General features: G+C 45.0%; 1 protein-coding gene across 4 annotated transcripts; it reads left to right on the top strand.

Moving 5' to 3' along the window:
• Positions 1-3,489: 3,489 nt before the first annotated feature.
• On the top strand, positions 3,490-21,497 carry LOC121300159 (F-actin-monooxygenase mical1-like). Of its 4 annotated transcripts, none has more exons than XM_041228608.1 (25): positions 3,490-3,643; positions 7,311-7,590; positions 8,128-8,335; positions 8,672-8,791; positions 9,053-9,154; positions 9,575-9,730; positions 9,982-10,082; positions 10,277-10,534; positions 11,051-11,166; positions 11,538-11,664; positions 12,055-12,142; positions 12,573-12,720; positions 13,055-13,251; positions 13,526-13,632; positions 13,932-13,991; positions 14,160-14,273; positions 14,526-14,700; positions 15,009-15,088; positions 15,490-16,441; positions 16,554-16,693; positions 17,142-17,255; positions 17,819-17,912; positions 18,556-18,649; positions 19,092-19,165; positions 19,482-21,497. In XM_041228608.1, the coding sequence occupies exons 2-25, from the start codon at positions 7,333-7,335 to the stop codon at positions 19,673-19,675; spliced, it is 4,077 nt and encodes a 1,358-aa protein (XP_041084542.1). In that variant the 5' UTR covers positions 3,490-3,643; positions 7,311-7,332; the 3' UTR covers positions 19,676-21,497. The 4 variants fall into 4 exon arrangements, with proteins under 4 accessions (XP_041084542.1, XP_041084545.1, XP_041084543.1 ...); XM_041228609.1 differs by lacking the exon at positions 3,490-3,643 and adding an exon at positions 3,650-3,823; XM_041228610.1 differs by lacking the exon at positions 3,490-3,643 and adding an exon at positions 6,748-7,223.
• The last annotated feature ends 236 nt before the right edge of the window (positions 21,498-21,733 follow it).

Consider the following 21,733-nt stretch of genomic DNA (forward strand, 5'->3'; position numbering starts at 1 on the left):
CCCAGTCCTGGACCAGAGGAATTCATTAACTAAGTAACTTGAACAGTCCTGCAACAGAGGAATTCATTAACTCCAAGCAGGGTTAAGTCCTGAACCAGAGGAATTCATTAACCCCAAGCAGGGTTCCCAGTCCTGGACCAGAGGATTCATTAACAAACCCATTAACTCCAAGCAGGGTTCCCAGTCCTGGACCAGAGGGATTCATTAACTCCAAGCAGGGTTCCCAGTCCTGGACCAGAGGGATTCATTAACTCCAAGCAGGGTTCCCAGTCCTGGTCCAGAGGAATTCATTAACTCCAAGCAGTGTTCCCAGTCCTGGACCAGAGGAATTCATTAACTCCAAGCAGGGTTCCCAGCCCTGGACCAGAGGAATTCATTAACTCCAAGCAGGGTTCCCAGTCCTGGACCAGAGGGATTCATTAACTCCAAAGGTCTCCTTAGCCTTCTTTCTGGTTAGTCACTCTGGACATGAGGTTGATTCCCAGTCCTGGACTTCATTAACTCCAAGCAGGGTTCCCAGTCCTGGTCCAGAGGAATCTAGTTAGAGTATTAACTTGGACCAGAGGGATTCATTAACTCCAGCAGGGTTCCCAGTCCTGGTCCAGAAACCACTGTGTGAGAGCTCAGTTGTAACTTGAATTTTTAGAAGCTGAGCAGGGTTCCCAGTCCTGGACCAGAGGAATTCATTAACCCCAAGCAGGGTTCCCAGTCCTGGTCCCAGAGGAATTCATTAACTCCAAGCAGGGTTCCCAGTCCTGGACCAGAGGAATTCATTAACTCCAAGCAGTGTTCCCAGTCCTGGACCAGAGGAATTCATTAACTCCAAGCAGGGTTCCCAGTCCTGGACCAGAGGAATTCATTAACTCCAAGCAAGGTTCCCAGTCCTGGTCCAGAGGAATTCATTAACTCCAAGCAGGGTTCCCAGTCCTGGTCCAGAGGAATTCATTAACTCCAAGCAGTGTTCCCAGTCCTGGACCAGAGGAATTCATTAACTCCAAGCAGGGTTCCCAGTCCTGGTCCAGAGGAATTCATTAACTCCAAGCAGTGTTCCCAGTCCTGGACCAGAGGAATTCCTTAACTCCAAGCAGGGTTCCCAGTCCTGGACCAGAGGGATTCATTAACTCCAAGCAGGGTTCCCAGTCCTGGACCAGAGGGATTCATTAACTCCAAGCAGGGTTCCCAGTCCTGGACCAGAGGGATTCATTAACTCCAAGCAGGGTTCCCAGTCCTGGTCCTGAGGAACCACTGTGCCTTCTTTCTGGTTTTCACTCTGACTGAGTTCTTGATTACTCTCTACGTTTGGGCAACCGTAGGGTAATTAACTGCAATTAACTCGAGTTCTAGCGCAAGATAACAAGTTAGAGTGAGAATTTGTGAACGCTAAAGCTAAGTGGATATTAGAACATGACTTGGACCCTGAACTCAGGTCCTGGAGTTTTTTCCAGATTACAGGTTTCAAGTATTAGTAGATAATTAATTAAGTCTTCCGAGTCATGACTCTTGCATTGGACGTGAGGGACCCAGGTAGCACAACGGATCAGGCAAGGTAAGACATTTAAGGAATAAGGATACTGGTGTGGCTAACAAAGACCTGGATGTGAGAAACTAAGGTTAAATTCCAATCTTATTCTACACCCGACCTATGTATATTGTGACCTGACCTCTTTGATTACGACACCCCATTCGGTTACGAGGGACTCTGACAATGTATTGCAAGTGACCCTGGTACGACAAGACCTATGAGACCGGGTCTAAATCTCAACACCCAGGGTCTCGAACTCCGTTTAATTACTGAGACGTCCCGGCGACCACTAGCCTAATTTCATTACTTCCGGGACCCGAACTTTTCCCGTAATCACCCGCGTCTCCCGGAACTACCGACTCCATTGGTGATGTGACCGGCCCTGAGCCACATAGTCTGCCTGCCGTGAGTAGGGGCCAGAGCCACTGATGCTGAGTACCACTGAGCAAACGGCACTCATCCACTCAAACTGCTGCAAGCACAGCTGCAGTCGTTATTGCTGAGGAAATGGTTTTGACACAGGCTGACAGATAGTGTGCTGTTCTAGTGATAGAATCCATGGACTGAGCAAACCGCTTCGAGTACTGAAATAGCTTTTCATGCTGTTCTGTAGCAAGGTTTCATTGAGTTGTGCTTGCTTGAATTTTATATAACATTGTGAACTCCAGCTGTCACTTCATTTAAAGACGTGTCCCTCAATAACTGAATGCAGGACAGAAATAGGGTTGTGGTTTATCCAAAAGCTGGTGTCCCAACACCTAAAGACAACACTTGGTAGAACAAACTGGACAGGGTGTGGGTGTGCAAACAGCTTCCCCTTTTAAGAGGTTAGCGTTTATCTTTTGTATTTTTATTGTCTGCTTTTGCGTTGTCAAATGTAGAACTAATGTGCCCCTACTGTTGTTAAAAAAATAAACAAACAATAAAAATACCCAGTAAGTTTCTCTCGCTTGGTAGTTCCCAACATGAGTGATGGTTATGACAGCATACAAAGGAAAACTACAAAGAATTAGCAGGATGCTCTTTGCTCTGGGCGTATGGAGGACGTTATTTAAACAAGCAGACATAAAGCTGATGGAATAAAGGAGTCCTGGAATACACTGTTTGTGTGTCTGTTCTGAAATGGAGTTCAATTACACAGCAAACTGAAAAAGCTACACGTTTCTAACTGAAAAATACCATCAACTTCACTCTGCAGAAAAAGCAAGCGTGCATGCACACTGGGGCTTTCTCAAAAGAGGGATGACGATGATACGACTCCCCTTGAGGAGTGCAGGGGAGGAACGATATGATTTTATTATTATTACTACTGTATAATATCAGCCAGCTCACAAAATGAAGGGTTAATGCTTGCAAACAATGCTTGTGTTTATATATTTTCTTTGGCAATGTCACAGAGCTGGCCTGAACCACAAAACTGATTCGAAAAAATATGATAAGTGATTCTACTTTGACTGGGTTTAAAGGGGTAACAACAAATGCTTAAAAAAATGCTCTCTCTCTCTCTCCTTACATACTCTCACTGATCCCTTTTCTAAGCAATTCAATTTCCAGCAATTCAATTGCCGTCAAAGCCCCCTGCACTGTGTGGAAGTGCAGAAATACTGCAGTATTTGCAGAGCCAAGCCCTTTACACAAACTTGCTCATTTCCAAAGACTCCTTCCTTTTCATGTTGATTCTGGCTTGGGGAACTGAATGCATGCTTGGTTAATATGAATGCAGCTTGCCATTCAGGGCTGGACTGGGTGACAGCAAAGCAAGGGTGCAGGCTTCGAAACCAGTGCCTTGTAATGACCAGCTGCCTGGCTTGAGGGAGATAGTTAGTCACATAACATAACGACATTCAGCCATTTCAGGGCAGCAAATATTCACATTCGAAAAATTGCCATTTCCTGGTTCTGTCCCTTTTGTGTCATTAGTTTCAGAATAGATTTCTCTGTCTCCTCTCTCTCTCTCTCTCTCTCTCTCTCTCTCTCTCTCTCTCTCTCTCTCGCTCACAGCCTCCTGACCCAGCCCAACACACACACACACTCGAACGCTTAAACACACCAGCTACTGCTACAGTGAAAGCTTTGTATGCCAAAGAGGAAGAGCATGTATTGAGTCGTTAAACTGGGAAGGTTAGTAGCTGTTTGAGAGGTGTCAGTGCGGACGACTTGTTTCCCAGTCCTGTGTCGCCTTGACGTCTGCTTTCTTTTCTTTCTTTCTTTCATCTTGCTTGCGCCAGCCTCCTCTGTGCGCTAAAGCAGTGAGGGAGGACACTAGCTGGGAATCAGCCGGGGTGGAGAGAAATAAATAAGGTTTCCTTTCTTTTTTGTTAGTTTGCTTTTAAGCTTGAGGTTGTTTGAAGGTGCAAGTTTTTATTTATTTACAGTACACAGTGTTGAGCTGTGTGAGGTGTCACTTAAGTTGAAAGATCAATTCTTAAGCATCTGTAAATGTGTTCTTAAAGGTGTTATTTATAAATCAGTTTATTACAGGCTCCTCTGTTTTTGTTGTGTTTTAAGTCATTTTTAAAGAAATTCTGGAAATGCTTTGGTCACATATTTTATTACACCATTCTATTTTATTACACTTGGTTCTATTATAATAACATGCTTTTGCATATTTAATGAAATGCTTTCGTTTGTCCGCTACACTGCAGTAGATGAATATAATATATGGCTTTTAATCAATTAAAGTCTGAAAGGCAGCTTTTCTACATCGACAAAAGTATTAAACTTCTGGCTCAAAGTTTGAGGAGGGCGGAGAGAGAGAGAGAGAGAGAGAGAGAGAGATGAGAGAGAGAGAGAGAGAGAGAGAGAGAGAGAGAGAGAGAGAGAGAGAGAGAGAGAGAGAGAGAGAGAGGAGAGAGAGCGAGAGAGAGAGAGAGAGAGAGAGAGAGAGAATGAGAGAGAGAGAGAGAGGAGAGAGAGAGAGAGAGAGAGAGAGAGAGAGAGGTCCTCTTTTTTTCACAGGCCCACATTAATTACACCGGCACTCTGATAACCAAGGCAAAATGAAAAGCCTGAAACATCAGCAACAGGAAATGCAAGAATAAACAGAGTTGTTATCTGATGAAACTGCATTCATTGACAGCCCTTCTGTAAGGAATCAGCTCGGCCAGGGTTAGCTTAGTGGAGCTCTGTAGCTGTATGTGTGTGAGATACATGATAAACGAACCTCCAACACTGTTGTAATGCCGGCGTGGGTCAATAATTCCTGTAAAGATGTGTTTGGAAGTCCAGAAGAGCTTGCTGTACGAAACGTGTATATTCAGCATTATATGGAACAGTAATGTGAATACAGTAGTTTCTCTGAGTATTAATGCTATCGGCTGAGCAGTTGAATTCGGTAATAGTAGTTGGCTATTGGACTATTTATTGCATGTGATTTCTTTCTTTCTGGTTTTTTGCACCTCTGATCAGTTCCAGGTGTTTACATGTGAAAGGGAACACAAGGGAGGAGGCAAACCAGGACATGTGATTTATACTGCATGAGTACACACTGGAGAGCTGCTGAGCGATATGGAAGGTCAGACAGACTTTAGGGGCTGTATTGATGAAGCATTTGCATATGGTAGAATTGGACAGGATTGACAGGCGGCAAAAACCAAACATCAACCAGCCATGAAACTGTGAGAAGAATCAATAGACTCCAGAAATGATCATTGCACTGGAATAGTTAAACCCAAAGGCTACATACGTTTCAATTTATAAACACTTAACACTTTGTAGATGCCTGATTTCAATGACTTTTTTTTTATTTATTTTTTTTTTTGCAGGTTCACACATTTTACATCCTTGTTGCTCCTTTCTCTGGCCTGCTTCAGACTGCAATATAATATTAGTTGTCATGTTTTGCGTGGTAACATACTGCAGCGCAATGTATTTGCAGAGAGAACAGGGTTAATACCACAACCCAACTTGACAGCTTCACATGTACATATCTTTTAAAAAAAAAAAAACACACAACAGGCTTCAACCTCATCAGTAAACCTGTCTGAGAATGTTCAGAGGTGAGCTTTCACACAAACAGCTAGAGCCATTGCAAATGTTCATTTCAGTCCAGGTTCTGGTTGAAGCTGAAATATTAACACAACTGAGTTGGTTTTGCATGCCAGTGACAACTTTCTGCTTTGTGTATTCGGATTGGTGGTTGACAGTCTTGGGTCTGTTACTGTGTAGAGATGTAAAAACAGAAAAAGCGATCCTTATCATGACTGCTGCTCTGCTCCTAACCCTTTTGATTACAGGGTCAACCCAACTCAAGCAGACCAATGGGTGTTGCTTGAACCCTTGCTTTAATGTCTTGCAATACTATATAATTTTATATATATATATATATATATATATATATATATATTATATATATATATATATAGCGCCCTTCATGCCACGGCATCCCAGAACGCTGTGCAAAATTAAAAGCAAAACAAGAGCACTCACGGGTGCAATACACTCCAGCTACAACCGATTCTATAAAAGCACGGTCAAAAAACATTTTTCAATTTTAGACTCAAATCCAGTGTTTCAGTCTGCCTAATGCCAATGTTCCACAAACGAGGAGAACAGCAAAAAGCTCTCTGATTTCAAGATGATTTTATGGAACAATGAAAAGTTTTCTGATCTCAAAGAACAAATAGGAATACTTCTATTAACTATTTCTGTGTTGGAAAAAGGAGTTTGTGTTGGTCATTTTTTTCCCCCACCTGCAGCTCTTTTGCGTGCACTCGACCACTGCCCTGAAACACTTGTCTCATGTGCTTTGTGTATCGTCATCCGCACATGAAGGACACAACTCCCCAGAACTCCAGATGAGCGGTGATGACCCTGCAGGTCACTGTGTTAGCCTGCTACAGTTCTGCCTCTGGAGGTCTGCAGAATCCCAAGATAGAACTCTTTTCTTCTACAGTCCATGTGGGACTTACTATTATTATAATTATGAAAGAGTTTTATTGAAATGGGTTCTAGAATCAGAAAATGGGACCTATTTTTTGGTTATTTATGTATTTTTAGGAATAAAAAGCTATGCGTTCAAACCCTGTGTTTAGGAATCTCATCACAAAATGCTACTCTGTGAGAATTTCCTGCCTCAACATGCGTCTTTCTCCCTCTCTCAAAAAAACATATTGTGACAGTCTTGCTCACTCTTTCATAACTATTTTGGTCTAAAACATTATTGCATAACAGTAGTGAGAATAATTAAGCAGGTTTGTATTTGTTTCATTTGGAAGAGGGGGGGGGGGTTCTTGTTTTTTTTTCCCGAATTCAAGCTGTGTGTTCTACTGTACTAAAACAATGAATAACACCGATTCAGAAAAGTGTGACTCTGTGGGCAGCTATATAAATAGCACTGCGAGGCTTCATCTTCAAACGCAGTTCTGATCAAGCTTGTCTGGAAGCCTATGCAACATGGCTTCTTGGTAATGCTACCGTTTCACTGCGAGCGGATGAATTTCTTCAAGGGCTTCTTTGTTACTTTTGCAATATTGGGTATTTTTGTCATCTCATCGTGGCAGATCACTAATACAACATTCTTGCAGTTTGTGGTGGACTTCCTTTATTTTAAAGGGCGTTTTTTTTTTTTTTATTAATCCTGATGTTTGTGTGTGTGTATTTTGTTTGTTTTATTTTAGGGTTTTGATTTCACAGGGTGGCAGTGATCAATTTCATTCCCATCTCTTTGGAAGCCTAACTGGAAAGACAAGTATTTCGAGAGGTTAATTCCTAGTGGAAGAGTAAACATTTGAACAAGCACAGCGCCCTACATGAGAGCATTCTGACTGCTGTCCTGTTTTCTGTGCAGGGATCTGTGCTGGTGAGAAGCGATGGGCCCCTCAGAGCCACCGAACAACTCCCACGTGCTTTTCGACCGCTTCGTTGAGGCGCAGCGCTGCAAGGATGTCCTGCAGACCTTCGCGGAGCTCTGCCGTCACCTGGACGTGGACCCACGCGACTACAGGCATTTCTACACGAAGATGAAGGAGCGCCTCAACTACTGGAAGGCCAAGACGCTGTGGACCAAACTGGACAAGAGAGCTGCTCACCCTGACTACAAACAAGGAGATGCCTGTGCTAACAACAAGGTCCGGGACTATACTATCTACCTTTCCCTGTCTCTCTGGCTCACTGGCTTATGTTTGATATAAATCCAGTGATTTAGTATAAAAGTGTAATTATAATGCCTAACGGATCGTCTCCGATGCAGGTAGATGCCTTCTAAAAACTACAAGACTTTAGAGTTTTGAAACTTGCTTTAAACTGCAACATACAGCAGGCTAATGGGCATTAATGATTGATTAAAGCTCAGTGGATGCAGCTCAAAGACCCGCCAGTTATAGTAAATCACAAAGAAGTGTGACAAAGCCCTGTAGATGCACTGGGGAACTACAGGAATGTACCATACTGAACAAATACTGTCAGAAAGTAGCATGGTTAACTTTGTATTGGAGAATCACAAAAGTTCTGTGGGTCTGGAAGGTTCCCGTAAGCCTCATCTTTAAAAGCCTCATCGTTAAAAAATGCAAGGTCTAAGAAACAATGTTAACTATGCTGTTGATGAAGCTAATACGTGCAAGGAAGCCACTTCAGACTTGGTGATTTGACTGTGGGTGTGTGCTTAGTGTTTAGTGCTGGGAGCTGGGCCATGTGGGCTGCGCACGGCGATCGAACTGGCCTTCCTGGGCGCGCAGGTGGTCCTGATTGAGAGGCGGGACACCTTCTCCCGAAACAATGTCCTGCACCTCTGGCCGTACACGATCACTGACCTGCGGAACCTGGCAGCCAAGAAGTTCTACGGAAAGTTCTGCTGCGGCACCCTCGACCACATCAGTAAGTCCCAAACATCCGAACTCCTTGTGCTTCGTTCATGTTCATTATCTGTATGTGGCATTGGGGTGATCCTTGAGCTGTTTCCCCGTAAGAATTCTTCTCGGCTGCTAGGCGGGTGTGTGTTGTATGCTAAGAGTCAAAAGCTTGAGCCGGCTGTGGACTGATAGATTGTTGTTTTATGTCGGATCAAAATGCTTTTCTGGAGGCTCTAGAAATGTAAAGCAATTTTGGCAAAACTTTCAATCTAATGATCAAGGACTCGATATGAGGTGTTAGGTAAGCAATTTCCAGAGTTGCCACCCTTATCTCACACACCCAAGTGCTGTATCTCTGCAGGTATTCGGCAGTTGCAGCTCGTCCTGCTCAAGGTTGCCCTGATCCTTGGGGTGGAGGTGCACACAGGGGTAGACTACAAGGGGCTCATTGAGCCGACCCGGGACAGCCAGGGGACGGAAGGTAAGAGGCACGGTCTTCCTGTTAAAAATTAACCATGTTTTTTTATCATTGTCATTATGCTTCTTAGTGCTGTTGCTTCAGTATTTAACTTTTGAGATTTAACTGCCTTTCTCTTTCCTTTTCTCACTCCCAACTAGTAATCCTACATTAGTAGCCTCAAACCTGACACTTCTGTATGTTACACCTTCACTATTCCGTGCAAGTGAGGTTCATCCAGTCTTGACGAGTCGTGTTGTTACCTCTCTCTTCCCTTTTTGTCAGAGTCAGGCTGGAGAGCAAATTTGCTCCCCGAGTCTCACCCAGCCGGGCAATATCACTTTGACGTTCTTCTGTCAGCAGGTGGAGGTCGATTCGTACCAGAAGGTAACGTCTTACTGGGGTTCTTTTCTACACTTTGTTGCTTTCTTTCCCACCCCCACCCTCCTCCATGCTTTGTTCTGAAGCCTGTCCCCTTGGATTTCCAATAATCAATAATCACTGGACAGCAGTTAATACATATCGGGGTTTAAACCACAGGGAATATCTTGGTCTTCTTTCCACTCTATAGTATTTAGCAATGTTTAAAAGGGATCAAGAAGTCACCCTTGAGGGATAACAGCAGTGGGATTAATATACAGCAACGTGAGTAGGATCTGGTACCCATCAAAACATTAATCTGTACCAAGCTTGGTGCAGTAGATGATGTGCAAGTTAGAGTTTCCTGTCCTCTGCAGTTTTTTGCGTGCTTGGTCTGGGGCTCGCTCCCTTCCCAGTGTCTCACCCATGTTGCATTCCCTCCTCCAGGATTCAAGAGGAAAGAACTGCGAGGGAAGCTGGCTATCGGAATCACAGCAAACTTCATCAACCGGCACACGGCCGAAGAGGGACGAGTGTCTGAGATCAGCGGCGTGGCCAGGATCTACAACCAGAAGTTCTTCCAGAGACTCCACGATGAGACAGGTCCGGCTGATCTTACCACTGAAGCCTCTCCTAAGTCTTACCTCACGCTGTGGCAGCTGTGACAAATACATTTCCACTCCCTACTTGTTAACCTACAGGAGTGTCTGCCTAGATCAAGATCTAGCTTTCTAGCTTTTTGCATTTTCAGTTTTCTAAGTTATCTGAACAAAAAGCAATAGCCAATGCAGTATTCATTGAATCTGGCAATTGGCTTACGCTGCGCTAGTTCTAATGCTTGTCTGTTAACACAGGCATTGACCTGGAGAACATTGTGTACTACAAGGACGACACCCATTACTTTGTCATGACCGCGAAAAAAAAAAGCCTCCTGAAGAACGGTGTAATTAAACAGGTAGGGGCTGGCTCTTCAAGCAGTTACTGCTCTCCTGAAACATCAATTCCAATTCCAGTTCCTACTAAGCAATTGAGAATTGATTTTAAAAAGGAATTGGAGTTGAAAAACAGGAATTGACCCCGACCCTGCACTGTACTACAGTCCCTGAAAGACTCCTCCTCCTCCTCTCTCCCCCTCCCCGCTGGCTGCAGGATCACGGAGACGCAGAGAAGCTCCTCTCCCCTCAGAATGTGGACTCCGAGGCTCTGCGGCGGTATGCTTACGAGGCTGCGCAGTTCTCCACAGCCAGGCAGCTCCCGGGGCTGGAGTTCGCGCTGAACCACAACAAGCAGGCCGACGTGGCCATGTTCGACTTCACCTGTATGTACCGCGCCGAGGCCGCCTCGCTGGTGAGGGAGAGATGCGGCAAGAGGCTGCTGGTGGGGCTGGTCGGGGACTGCCTGGTGGAGGTACGACTGCAGGAAATACAATCTGTCACTTACAATGATCCCTTATAGTCTGTCGTCTGCTGTCAATAAGAGGTGAAAAACATCAACAGGTATTGAAATAGCCTGCTTACCACAACTTATTTTTTTAAATTTTCATTTCATGTAAGCGACCACGTTGCTTACAATGTACCCAATTTGTCTGTCCTAAAAACACAGCGAAAACAATCTACATGCAATTTTTAATTTTTTTTTATGTAAAGGTACTCAAACACTCAAAAGATGCAGCTATATCAAATGGTTACCGTTTCTGGCTATGTGCATGGTCTGAAGCGCAGAGTACTAAAATAAACACATGTTGACTGTTTGTACCCACAACCTGTCTCTGGACTGTCTATGCTTCTGGCCTGGATTGACATAAAACCAGCTTGCCTGTCATTATCCCTCCTCTCTCTCTCTCTCTCTCTCTCTCTTCACTGGTGGCATGTTGTAACACTCTTCTTCTCTCTCCCCCGGTCTGTCTCTGTCTCTCTGCCTCAGCCCTTCTGGCCCTTGGGGACAGGGATTGCTCGGGGATTTCTGGGTGCCTTTGACGCGGCCTGGATGGTGCGGCGCTGGGGTCAGGGAGCCTCCCCCCTGGACATCATGGCCGAACGGTATGAGGTCCATAAACTTCTGCACAGGGGGTGGTGGAACGATCCACCCAGGACGGCCACAAATAACAATCTAATTTCATTCACAAACATAGTTTAGTTTAGAAAAAAATTGTTTCATGATCCTTTGCATATCTTGGTCTCCTGGATCAATCAAGCTCAAGCTGTAATACGTTTTTGTTTGTCATTAAAATGTTCATTTTTTCCCACCTTCAGACACATTCTCACACTGTGGGGCACGGTTTACACAGCTCTTAATTTGCATGAACCCCTACCCTGGAATCTTTTTCTCAATCCCGTGCAGTTTAAGCATCATATGAAGTCCAAATGGAGCCCTCTGTTCGAATGGCCATCTCTTCTTTTCTTCTCTCCAGGGAAAGTATCTACCAACTCCTGTCTCAGACGACCCCAGAGAACACCAGCAAAAACTACAGTGCTTACAGCATAGACCCCTCCACACGCTACCCAAACATCAACTTGGGGTCCATCAAACCTCACCAGGTAAAGATTGGTCTGTCTGTCTAAATATCAGGGCCTGCAGTGCAGCTTGTTAAACACGTGCTAACCCTTTACTGTCCTGGGTATGTTCCCATACCTATTTAATGCCTATTTCTCAATGTCAGCTGTATTGGACACCCAGCAGTACAGAGTTCAACTTTTACCAAGCGATGAGCAGAACATTGGTCCAGTCCATTCAAACTTAGTAACTTAGTGTTCCAACTTTGTAACTTTCTACCTCAGACTGATTTGAAGTGGAAATGGATCATTACCTGACCAGGCAGATGTCTGTCCTGAAAGTTATGCTAAATTCGTAGTATTGCCAAAGTAACAGCTGTCGCTATTCTTCCCGTCCGCTCTGACCGCGCAGTTTGTGCCGACCTTCTCTTGCAGGTGAGTCACCTGTACAACGTGGAGGACAGCCTGGACGTGGGCAGGGACAGCAAGAAGCAGAAAGAGAAACTCCTTCCCTCCCGACAGGGTGAGGCGCCTCACACAGCTTGTTACATTAACCCTGCGCTGCCAGGAGTCCAAAACCAACGACTGCACAAAACCTAGCAATACCAAATCCAAACCTATAGTTTCCATGCTTTCAAAGAGCAAGCAAAGACGCCCCTGTTTATCAAAGGATTATACATTGTAGATGGAGAATGAGTCTGGCATTGTTCCTGCAGTACAACGGGGGTCCTCTCTGGTGGGTTTGTCTCTCTCATTCCATGACCTTGATTCCTCCGTATTTAATAAAACTGAGCAGATTTATCTAAATGAGCTGGTTGAATCCAGGCTCTGGGCTACTCAATGTAATATTTAAGGACAAGGTCTTAGACTGGGAGAGCCACAGATGAGTGCCGCTGCAGTATGGTTGGGTGCGTGGTGCTGGGCAGCCAGTCATGCTGTCGTTCTCCTTCCAGACTCCTTGGGAGGGTGTGAGGAGCTCCTCAGCTGGTGCCAGCGGCACACAGCGGGGTACAGAAACGTGAAGGTGACTGACCTGACTCACTCCTGGAAGAGCGGGCTGGCTCTGTGTGCCCTCATTCACCACTTCAGACCCAACCTCATGTGAGTGCTCATGGTTATTCACGAAACCTTTCTGTCCAGGCTGCCGTTAAATAAGTCGGCAACAGTCTAGGAGGGATCAGTGAATGCCATCCTGAAAATATACCTTGAAACAAGTTAAATGCATTAAGAGCTGACCCCATAATCATTGTTCTTTGATTTTATACTTACTTTTTCATTACATTGACGTTTTGATCACATTGACCTATTTCATGGTATGGGTGCTTTTGCAATGTGTTTAAAATTCTTTTAAATAAGCTCACTGGGCGTGAGTTGCTTTTGTCACTAGTACTTCCTGCTTGTCCAGCGGCCGGCTGAATGCTCCTCTCTGTTTCAGTGACTTTTCCTCCCTGGACAAGGATGCTGCAGCCCGCAATAACCAGACAGCATTCGACGTGGCTGAGCGTGAGTTTGGCATCACGCCCATCATGGCGGGCAGCGACATGGCGGCCCAGAGCCAGCCAGACAGACTAGCCATGCTGCTCTACCTGACCCAGTTCTACCAGATCTTCCGCGAAGCGACGCCACCTGCAGGTAATGACAATTATAAATTACGGTCTCAATCACAATTTCAGAACATTGTCTTCTCGCTACGCACTTCGGATAAGAACTGTACCTATTACAGTAAAGCACATTTCCCGTTTTCGTTTTCAGTAGAACAGCAATATCGAGACCTATTATATTTTCTGGTCTAGTACTCAAGGAGTACCCCAGTATGGAGCTGACTCTGGCTTTCGTTAGACCCCATGCCCCTGGTTATCGAGGCAGGCCAAGGTGTGATGTGGCTGCATATTCCTTTCTGTTGCAGGGCCCGAGGATGTGGTCTGCAGCAGCAAGCCTTTGAGTCTATCGAGTGCCAAGTCCGCCGTCGTCTTCCTGAGCAAACTCAAACACAACTCGCTGCAAAGACGGAAGGTAGGAAACCAACCCAACTGCTTCCCCATGTCAGAGAATCACTGTGCATGTTCCAGGCTTTCTCCCAAACCTGATGCCAGGGCTCCCTTGAACAATGAGACGCATACATCAAGGGTTTGAATTTGATGCAGAAAGCTGGATAAAAGAAGCCATTCTATGTGCGATGGAGTCTCAAAGGACTGCCTTTCAGAGTAGATGGTTATAGAACAATAGAGGGAGGCATAAAATGCATGATGAAGGGTGTGCAATGTACTTGTTCCATGTAGAAAGATCATTTTACTGTATTTTTTTTTACACAGGAGAAACTCGCATCTAAACGTGAGGAAAAGAGGACAAAGAAGGAAGTTAAAGATGTAGCTGTGAGTGTTTTTAACAATGCATTCCTTTTGCACCTCTTACTTCTGCTTCTCTCTACAGTGTGTTTTTTGTTTAGAAGTACTTATAAAGCATTTTCTGAGCAAGTGGGCTTAATTCGCAGCAAATTCGGTCACAAGGTTCCATCTGTCGCTTTTTTAACTTCGTTGCAGTTGGCTTTAGAGTCTGCAGGGACAGAGCTAAAGCACACACCTGCAACCCAGCCTGTGGAACTCTTTGACACCCGGAGTGCTGAGGTGGAATCATCGACCCAGCGCGATGATCAGGTGAGTGATTCCGAACCACAGGGCCATGTTTACTACAAGGATACCAGACACAATCAATCACAGGCGCTATATTAGCAGTAAAGGTGCTTCTATAACTTTATCAAATAAGAAATCTCACATTTTTGCTTCTCTAACCTTGAGCAATATTAGCAGAAATTCTCCCATCTGATTCCCCTCCGAAGCCCACAATTTGGCGGCATCAATGGTCCACCCTTTGTCGCTATGCCCCAGTGTAATCCTCTGTCCCTCCAGCTAGCTCCTCTGGGAAGTCCTGGTGGCAGTGACGTGTGTTATTTCTGCGGGCGGCGTGTCTACGTGCTGGAGAGGGTCAGCACTGAGGGCAAGTTCTTCCACCGAAGCTGCTTCAAGTGCCAGCAGTGCAGAGCCACCCTGCGAGTGGGCAGCTACGCTTTCGACAGCAAGAGAGGTCAGTCCAGGGAGCGTGGAAATGGAACCAGACTCAGGGCTGTAGACATGGCTCTGTGCGCATGTGTTACAAGGATATGCCAAAATGAGGGCTTTCTGGAATGACAGTAGAGGACAATTAATTTTTTGATTTACTGCACACTATCGATATCAGGTATTAAAAAGTAATAATAACGATCATTCCTTTTGTATAACTAATACAGACAATATAACTTGATTGTTACTCACTGCGTAGGAATGGAGTTTTATACTACCCTGATTCCTTGTAGTCTGTCCACACTGTTTAATGTTTCTTTCGTGTTTCAACAGGCCAATTCTTCTGTCTGATTCACTCGGACTGGCAGGCTGAAGGCATCCAGGGAAAGACACCAGAGGCTTTAGTAAATCCGGTATTACAAATTCACATTGAAGTTTTATTTTTAATGTGCTTTAATGCACCATGCCAATATTGCATAGTCTCATGAGAAGAGTAGAATGATGTTTGAATTTGTGTTGAATATCCCAGGTGGAAAGATACTAAGAAGCTGTTTTTAACTTGTTGTTCTGTTATAGTTTTATACCAGTGTTCCTCAAAGATTTTTGGCCAGGAACACATTCCTGTACTTCTCATCAGTTTGCATGTTTCTTTGTATCTCTTGACATTTTACCTAACAGTATTCCAAAATGTAAAATAAAATGGGCACAGCTTTGAGAACCACAGATTTATACAGAAGTGGTAATATGTAAAACTCACGCCATCAACTATTAACTCATCACAATTCACACTAACTGCTGGACACTTTATTGCTAGGACCCCTCTTCAAACTTGCCTGCTGAAGATCATCCACCTGCTGTCGGCCCACTTTCTGTTGAACAGCATGCTACTCTGGCAGAAGACTGGTCTGTGCAAGAGCCGTGTGGTCCTGTTTCAGGCTCAGTTAAGCCAACGCAGGATTCTTCAGAACAATGCTTGAGGGATGACTGTAACCCCAGTGAATGCCCTGTGCCAGCTGTGCGGACATCCCGCTTCAAACCAAACATTCCCCTTGTGGTCTGTAGCCCTGAAGATCTAGACTCGGTGGATGGAGATGCAACCTTTTGCAAAGACAACCTTGATTCTGCAGCTCCTCCTAGACCTAAACCGAAGCCAAAGCCACGGGTCAAAAAAAGAAACACTGCACCCACTGTGACTGTAGACCAGAGCGAGGAACGAGATGTGGGGGCGCTGGAGGAGAAGACTGTGAGTACAGAAGAATCCAGTGACGGCAACCAGGGCGTCGGAGACCAACTGACGACAAATGGAACTACTGCTGCTGTTCAGACTGAAGATCCAAGTACCACAGGACCACCTTCTTCTGAAAGCCCGGTTTCCAGAACAATCGCTTTTCCTAAAGACTGCCAGAAGAGGTTCCCGCTAAAGAAACTGACGCTGTCGGAAAGCGAGAAACAAAAACTTGTCAAGCTTAGCCTCGATTCCGACTCCGACTTGGACCGAGACCCTGGAAATCAACAAAAACCTCCGCCCTTGGCGGAGCAACCCAAGGTGACACCAGCCTTGCTGAACCCAGACGGGCAAGCAGACAAGGGGTCGTCTTGGGGAGGGCAAGGAGGTAGCATCAGGGTGCAGAATAACAGGAGGTCCTTCAGGAGAAAGGAGGACCCCACCACGCATCCCCCAACTCAGCACGCTAGCAAGCCAAAGTCCAAGTTCTCACCCTGGAACCTCTCGTCTCCTCGACTAGGGAGGGGACCGAAAGACGCAGGTGAGGCAGGGCTCTGAGGCTCATTTTAAATCTGTTTAATGCCTGGAATCTTGTTCCAAGTATAATGGAATCAAACTAGAGTGAATACAGCCCACATTTGTTTAACCCACAGATTCCCGGGAGTCTGAATTCAGACAATCAAAGGAGGAGGAGGAGGAGGAGGAGGAGGAGGGGGACGACGACGACGGGGACGACGACGACGAGGAAGTCTTTGATAATGATGATATTGATTTGGATCTCTTCAATGAGAAGGTGAGTTTAGCAAGGATGTTAAGAAGTAAGAATTTAGCACTTACGCAGGTGAAATTGTAATGTTTCCATAAAAACGAATCTCAAAGGGGATTCCTATACCTGCAGCACAGCTGTCTAGTTCGCTGACACAATAGCCGGCTGTGACTGCTGACCACACGGACACACAGATAGAGAGCACTGATAAAACACTTATTGAAACATGTGAGAATTGAGAATTTTATGTTATGGATGAACAGTCCACCAACCCAAGTAACTGTAGGGTGACCATAATGATCCAGGTTCACAGGGAAGTTAAGTCAGTCTTTTTAATAAGCATCCAGGTAGCCTGTCTCTTTTTTTCTTTTAAGAGATGCAAGACTACCAGAGTAGTATTGGAATGGATTGCAATGCTATGTAAAAACTGGTGTGTCCCAAATTAGGTAACATGCCCTCCTCTCCTCTTTCTCAGTTTCAGACCATGCCCTCCGATCACAAGGAAGCCCAAAGGCTGGAGCTGCTGAAGATGAGAACCATGGAGAGAAGAGCCAAGCAGTGTGAAATACAGCGCTTCCACAAAGCACAGGTGAGCTTGGTCAACGATTTCAATGCCAGATAACCCAAGCGATTCTACAAAGCACAGGTCAGACCAAAGAGGTCTCCTCCCCAGTCTCAGGTGAAGAGAACCAGAACAATGGGGGGCCATTTTTGCGACTATATAGGGATGTGGTGGACTTCCAAAACAATGGTGTATCTTATAATGTGAGAGGGTAACCGACCAGTAAGAGACGTGTCTTACTACATGTGGTCCACCCACAAGGAAACCAGCCCCACTGATGTATTCAATGCTTTTAATACCAGATAACCAGAGTGCAGGTTTAGACTGCCTGGTTTGAATTTTACACTTCTTGTATTGGCCATCCTGAACTTCAAATTTCAAGTCCTATCTAATTTAAAGTAAGGTGTGTTGCCCTACCTCATTTAATATATAGCCTACCTTTTTCCCAGAAAGATGCACCGTAGGTTTATACACAATTTCTGTGCGTGCAACACTTCTTGTAACACTGACCTTGTGCCACGAGTACACTAATGGAGCCAGTTCCTCCACAAAGTGCTTCTCCCTCATTCCTGTGCTTGTGTGTTCCACAGTCGATACAGCGGCGCCTGGAGGAGATTGAGGTGAAGTTCAAAGAGCTGGAGGAGAAGGGGGTTGACCTGGAAAGGGCGCTGCGCAAGGAGGCTGGTAAGAGAAACTGCAGAACTGCAAATAGCAAGAAAGTTGAGTGGGAGACAATGTTGTTCTTCAGACGCTGGAAGGTGTTAGGATAGTTTGCGTCAATGCTTTGGGTTTTCTCCGTGGAAAATCAGCTGGTCGAAACTGGGGTCCTTCTCAAGATAGCCACCTGGAAACTACAAGCAACCCTGTGTAGCTCTGAATCATCTCTAATCCCTAAGTACATCAGAGACATCAGGGTGTCATCATTAACCAGTCCCCCTGCAACACTAGTGGATGTGATAAATGCCACATTGTTCTACATGATATTTCTCACTGATGTTTTACTAACATCCAGTAGGGGGGCAGGTTAAAAGTTACTCAGGTGTACCCGATGTACCTGGAAGTCCGACGTGATTCTGAGAGCCATATTGAGGCAACACTGTTCTTTAAACTTCCAGAACAACTTGAGGAATACATTAGTCAAGCGATCTCTGGTATGTAATACCCATACCAAGTTAACTCTTTGAGGGCAAAGTAGATTTGTGGGCTGCTATCTTGACAAGGTCTTGTGTGGAATCCTGGACAGGATTGCTAACAGCTGTTGATTTCCAGATATGCCTCGTAAGAGTTCAGGGCAGGGTTTAACCAGCTTCTCCCCTCCTGTGTGCAGAGTCAGACGACTCCCCACGGCTCATTCAACAGTGGATCCAGCTGGTCCACGAGAAGAATGACCTGATGTCGGAGGAGTCAGACCTCATGGTTGCGTAAGTCCTCTCTTCAAAACCTCTTTACACAGCTGGTTGAACACGGGGAAGTCTTCGATTTTGACGTCCGTCTAAAGGCTATGGAACAAAAAGCAACTGTCAGGGATTCTATATTTTATCTGGCTGAAGGAACTCCTTTTTAATGTTTTAAATCGAACATTTAAAGTAGTAAAAAGATGCTTTTTTGATCCTGCGTTAGGTGTTCTTATTCAGGTGTTCAGCTGGATTCAGGCGTCCCGACATCTCGGCTGATTTAAATTTCCATGTTCGAAATACACTGAACAAAGGGTGGGCTCCACACTGATGATATTCTTTCTGAAATGGAGGCGGGGCATTCTGGGCCAACAAGTTGACAAAGATTGGAGAAATAGAATTGTTAATAGAAAGAGATGAGAGAAGGTGTGCTTATCCTTCCTGCACACTCCCTGTGCTTCCTCCACAGGTCCCGTCACCTGGAGCTGGAGGACAAGCAAGGGAGGCTGGAGCAGGAGTATCGGAAATACATCGACATGGAAGGTAAAGGAGCAGGGAGGGGGAGGCAGAGTCGGGTCAGTTAAATACTGCTGTAATACTTTAACATAGAATTAGACTGGAATCAAGTAAACAATTCTAATATAACTGACCGGAGGCCTGCCCATCAGTGCTGTTTATTGAGCAGTTCTCAGAATACCTCAGCATATCAAAACTTCAGAAGAGTACTTCTGGGCAATATCAGAAAGAACAGTATAAAAATAGAACCCTGACACAAAAAAAGCACAATACTACACAACCCTTGCATAAGAAACGTTGACCAGACTGCTCTGCCTCAGTCCACGTTTCTTCCGTTTTTCAGACTCGATGAAGACGGACCAGCACCGGGCGGAGGAGGAGAGGGTGCTGGTGGAATTGCTGGAGGTTGTGGACATGAGGGATTCGCTGGTCGTGTTTCTGGAGGACCAGAGACTCAAGGAGATCAATGACCAAGGACTACCTGTGCTGGACCCCAAGAGACCAAAAACAGGGGGAGGGCAGGTCCACTGGGCATAACGGGAGCAACACTCAAATAAACACAAGTGCCAGCTATACACGACCACACTAAGACAGTAAGCACAGACTGCCTGAGCCAGAGCCCAGGAAACCACTGTTTTAACACAAGTCCGTTTCACACAGACCTAGTATATGCACTGTTAACGCTTGAACCCGTTCAGCTACACAATGGCCAGCTGGCTGTATAGGATCCCAGGTTGAACTGGAGTAACACAGAGATCAGCCAGAACAATACGCACTGAATGGCACACTGCTGTGCACTGGGTGTTCAGCTAAGACATCTGACCATGTACCTAAGCAGGGACTGGGTGCAGGGAGTGTGGGCTGGAACCCAATCTACCCACAAGAGGGTGGTGGTGACAATGGAACTGAAGCTTGCCATGCTGCACAGTCCATATTTCTATTTCAAACACACTGGATTTTTGTCACCTTATACCGAATGTTTGTTTTGAAAATATCAGCTCTAGCTGTAAAATGTTATCAGTATAAATAAAAAATTAAATGCCATATTGCAGTTTCCCTTTGGTATTTCTGTTTTGCACGTGAATGATCGAAGGAATGCATTTTCTTTAGTATATATTTTTTTTTCTTTTGCTATAAAGCACATATTTTTATCTTTTAAATTCTTATATATGCAAATTACATTTCTGGAATTGTAAACTGGACCAGAGATATTCATCCCTGCATTGTAATGCAGAATGGCACAATAGTCTGCAGTTCAGAAGCCACCAGTAGGTGTTGCTATTTTGTCAAGTTTGAAAATTGTTTGTGAATGACTGGTCAGTAATCTGTCCGGTATTTAAATATAAGTGTTTTTTGCATACGTTCTTTTTTGTAAATGAGAATCTAAAATAAATATTAAAACATATGCACCGTGCCCATGTGTATTTTTTTTTCTGCACCTCGAGGTATGTGATACTTATAAGAAATACAATCAGAACTCAGCGACAATGAGTGAAGCTTAGACTGTTAACCTTGTCTCGACAGCAGAGCGCTTGAACCACAGCAGTGCCAAAGAGAGAAGCAGCTTTGATGCGCATTGCAACGTGTGAGAGACAGCTGATAAAACTTGGGGCCTATGCAAAGGCAGATGTTTGCTCATTCTTCTGGATCTTCTCTGTTCGGATGTTCATAATGTTGTCTCAGGAATGCAAACCGTTGTGGAAACACACACTGGTCATATTCCACGGCTATACTAGATTAGACAGGCATTGCAAACACCGCCCTCCTTTTCCCTCGGGGCTGCAATCCTTCCAAATCCGTCAATTTCTTTTCAAGGTAAAATGCTATTGCCTAAAGCCTTTGTACTCTTGAAACGCGTGTCAGGTAAATAATGACTAATTTGGCAAACGCAGCCTTTAAATTTCTAAATCCTCCTTGTCAAGCGAAACCACGACAGGGAAGAGTGTCGTCACTTTGTGTTACACTTTACCCACTGTACTGCGAATGGGTAACACAATACCGTCTTCAGCCAACAGCAATGGCATACCTGTCAAGTCCTGTCATACCTTTGCAAGAGAAATCTCACAGTAAGAAAAACGCCAGGGACCCGTTTAATCTAGGAACCCCCCTCTCTCTATTTATTTGTCCTACCTGTTAGATCGGTTCCCTCACATGCCATCTGGTGGCCGGTCTATTCCCCGTCCCTACTTGCTTGACTAGCGAGAGAGTGGCAGCTGTTGTTATGATCCCAATGCAATCTTGAGAGATTGCAAGTCTGTCACTTGGGCACATAACAACACGCACCACAGAAACACAACCACGATTCAGCCTCACTGCTCTACGCTAAAGGGCTCTTATGCTGTATTTCTAGTTTAGTTTCTGAGCATCTATATTAAGAAACACACACTCACAAACAGCCCTCCCGCAACCACCCCCTGCTTTGCTCGCTTAAATAACCCTATCCCTTACAAACACCTCCTGGTCAAGTGTCCTGAACCCTTGACGGGTATGCAAAGGATCCTAAACCATAAAAGCGTAATATCGTTGCACTGTCTCGCTTGAACTGAGCACGACCGCCACTAAACATGTATAACATACCGTGTCGCTTCAGGACTA

The sequence above is a fragment of the Polyodon spathula genome, chromosome 25 (genome assembly GCF_017654505.1).
Source record: "Polyodon spathula isolate WHYD16114869_AA chromosome 25, ASM1765450v1, whole genome shotgun sequence".
NCBI classification, from domain to species: Eukaryota; Metazoa; Chordata; class Actinopteri; order Acipenseriformes; family Polyodontidae; genus Polyodon; species Polyodon spathula.

Coding starts and splice junctions, on each gene's coding strand:
- LOC121300159 (XM_041228608.1), top strand. CDS start 7,333: ATGGGCCCCTCAGAGCCACCGAACAACTCCCACGTGCTTTTCGACCGC. Junction 16,442..16,553: donor GAGGGGACCGAAAGACGCAG/GTGAGGCAGGGC, acceptor TTTAACCCACAG/ATTCCCGGGAGTCTGAATTC. Junction 19,166..19,481: donor GAAATACATCGACATGGAAG/GTAAAGGAGCAG, acceptor TCCGTTTTTCAG/ACTCGATGAAGACGGACCAG.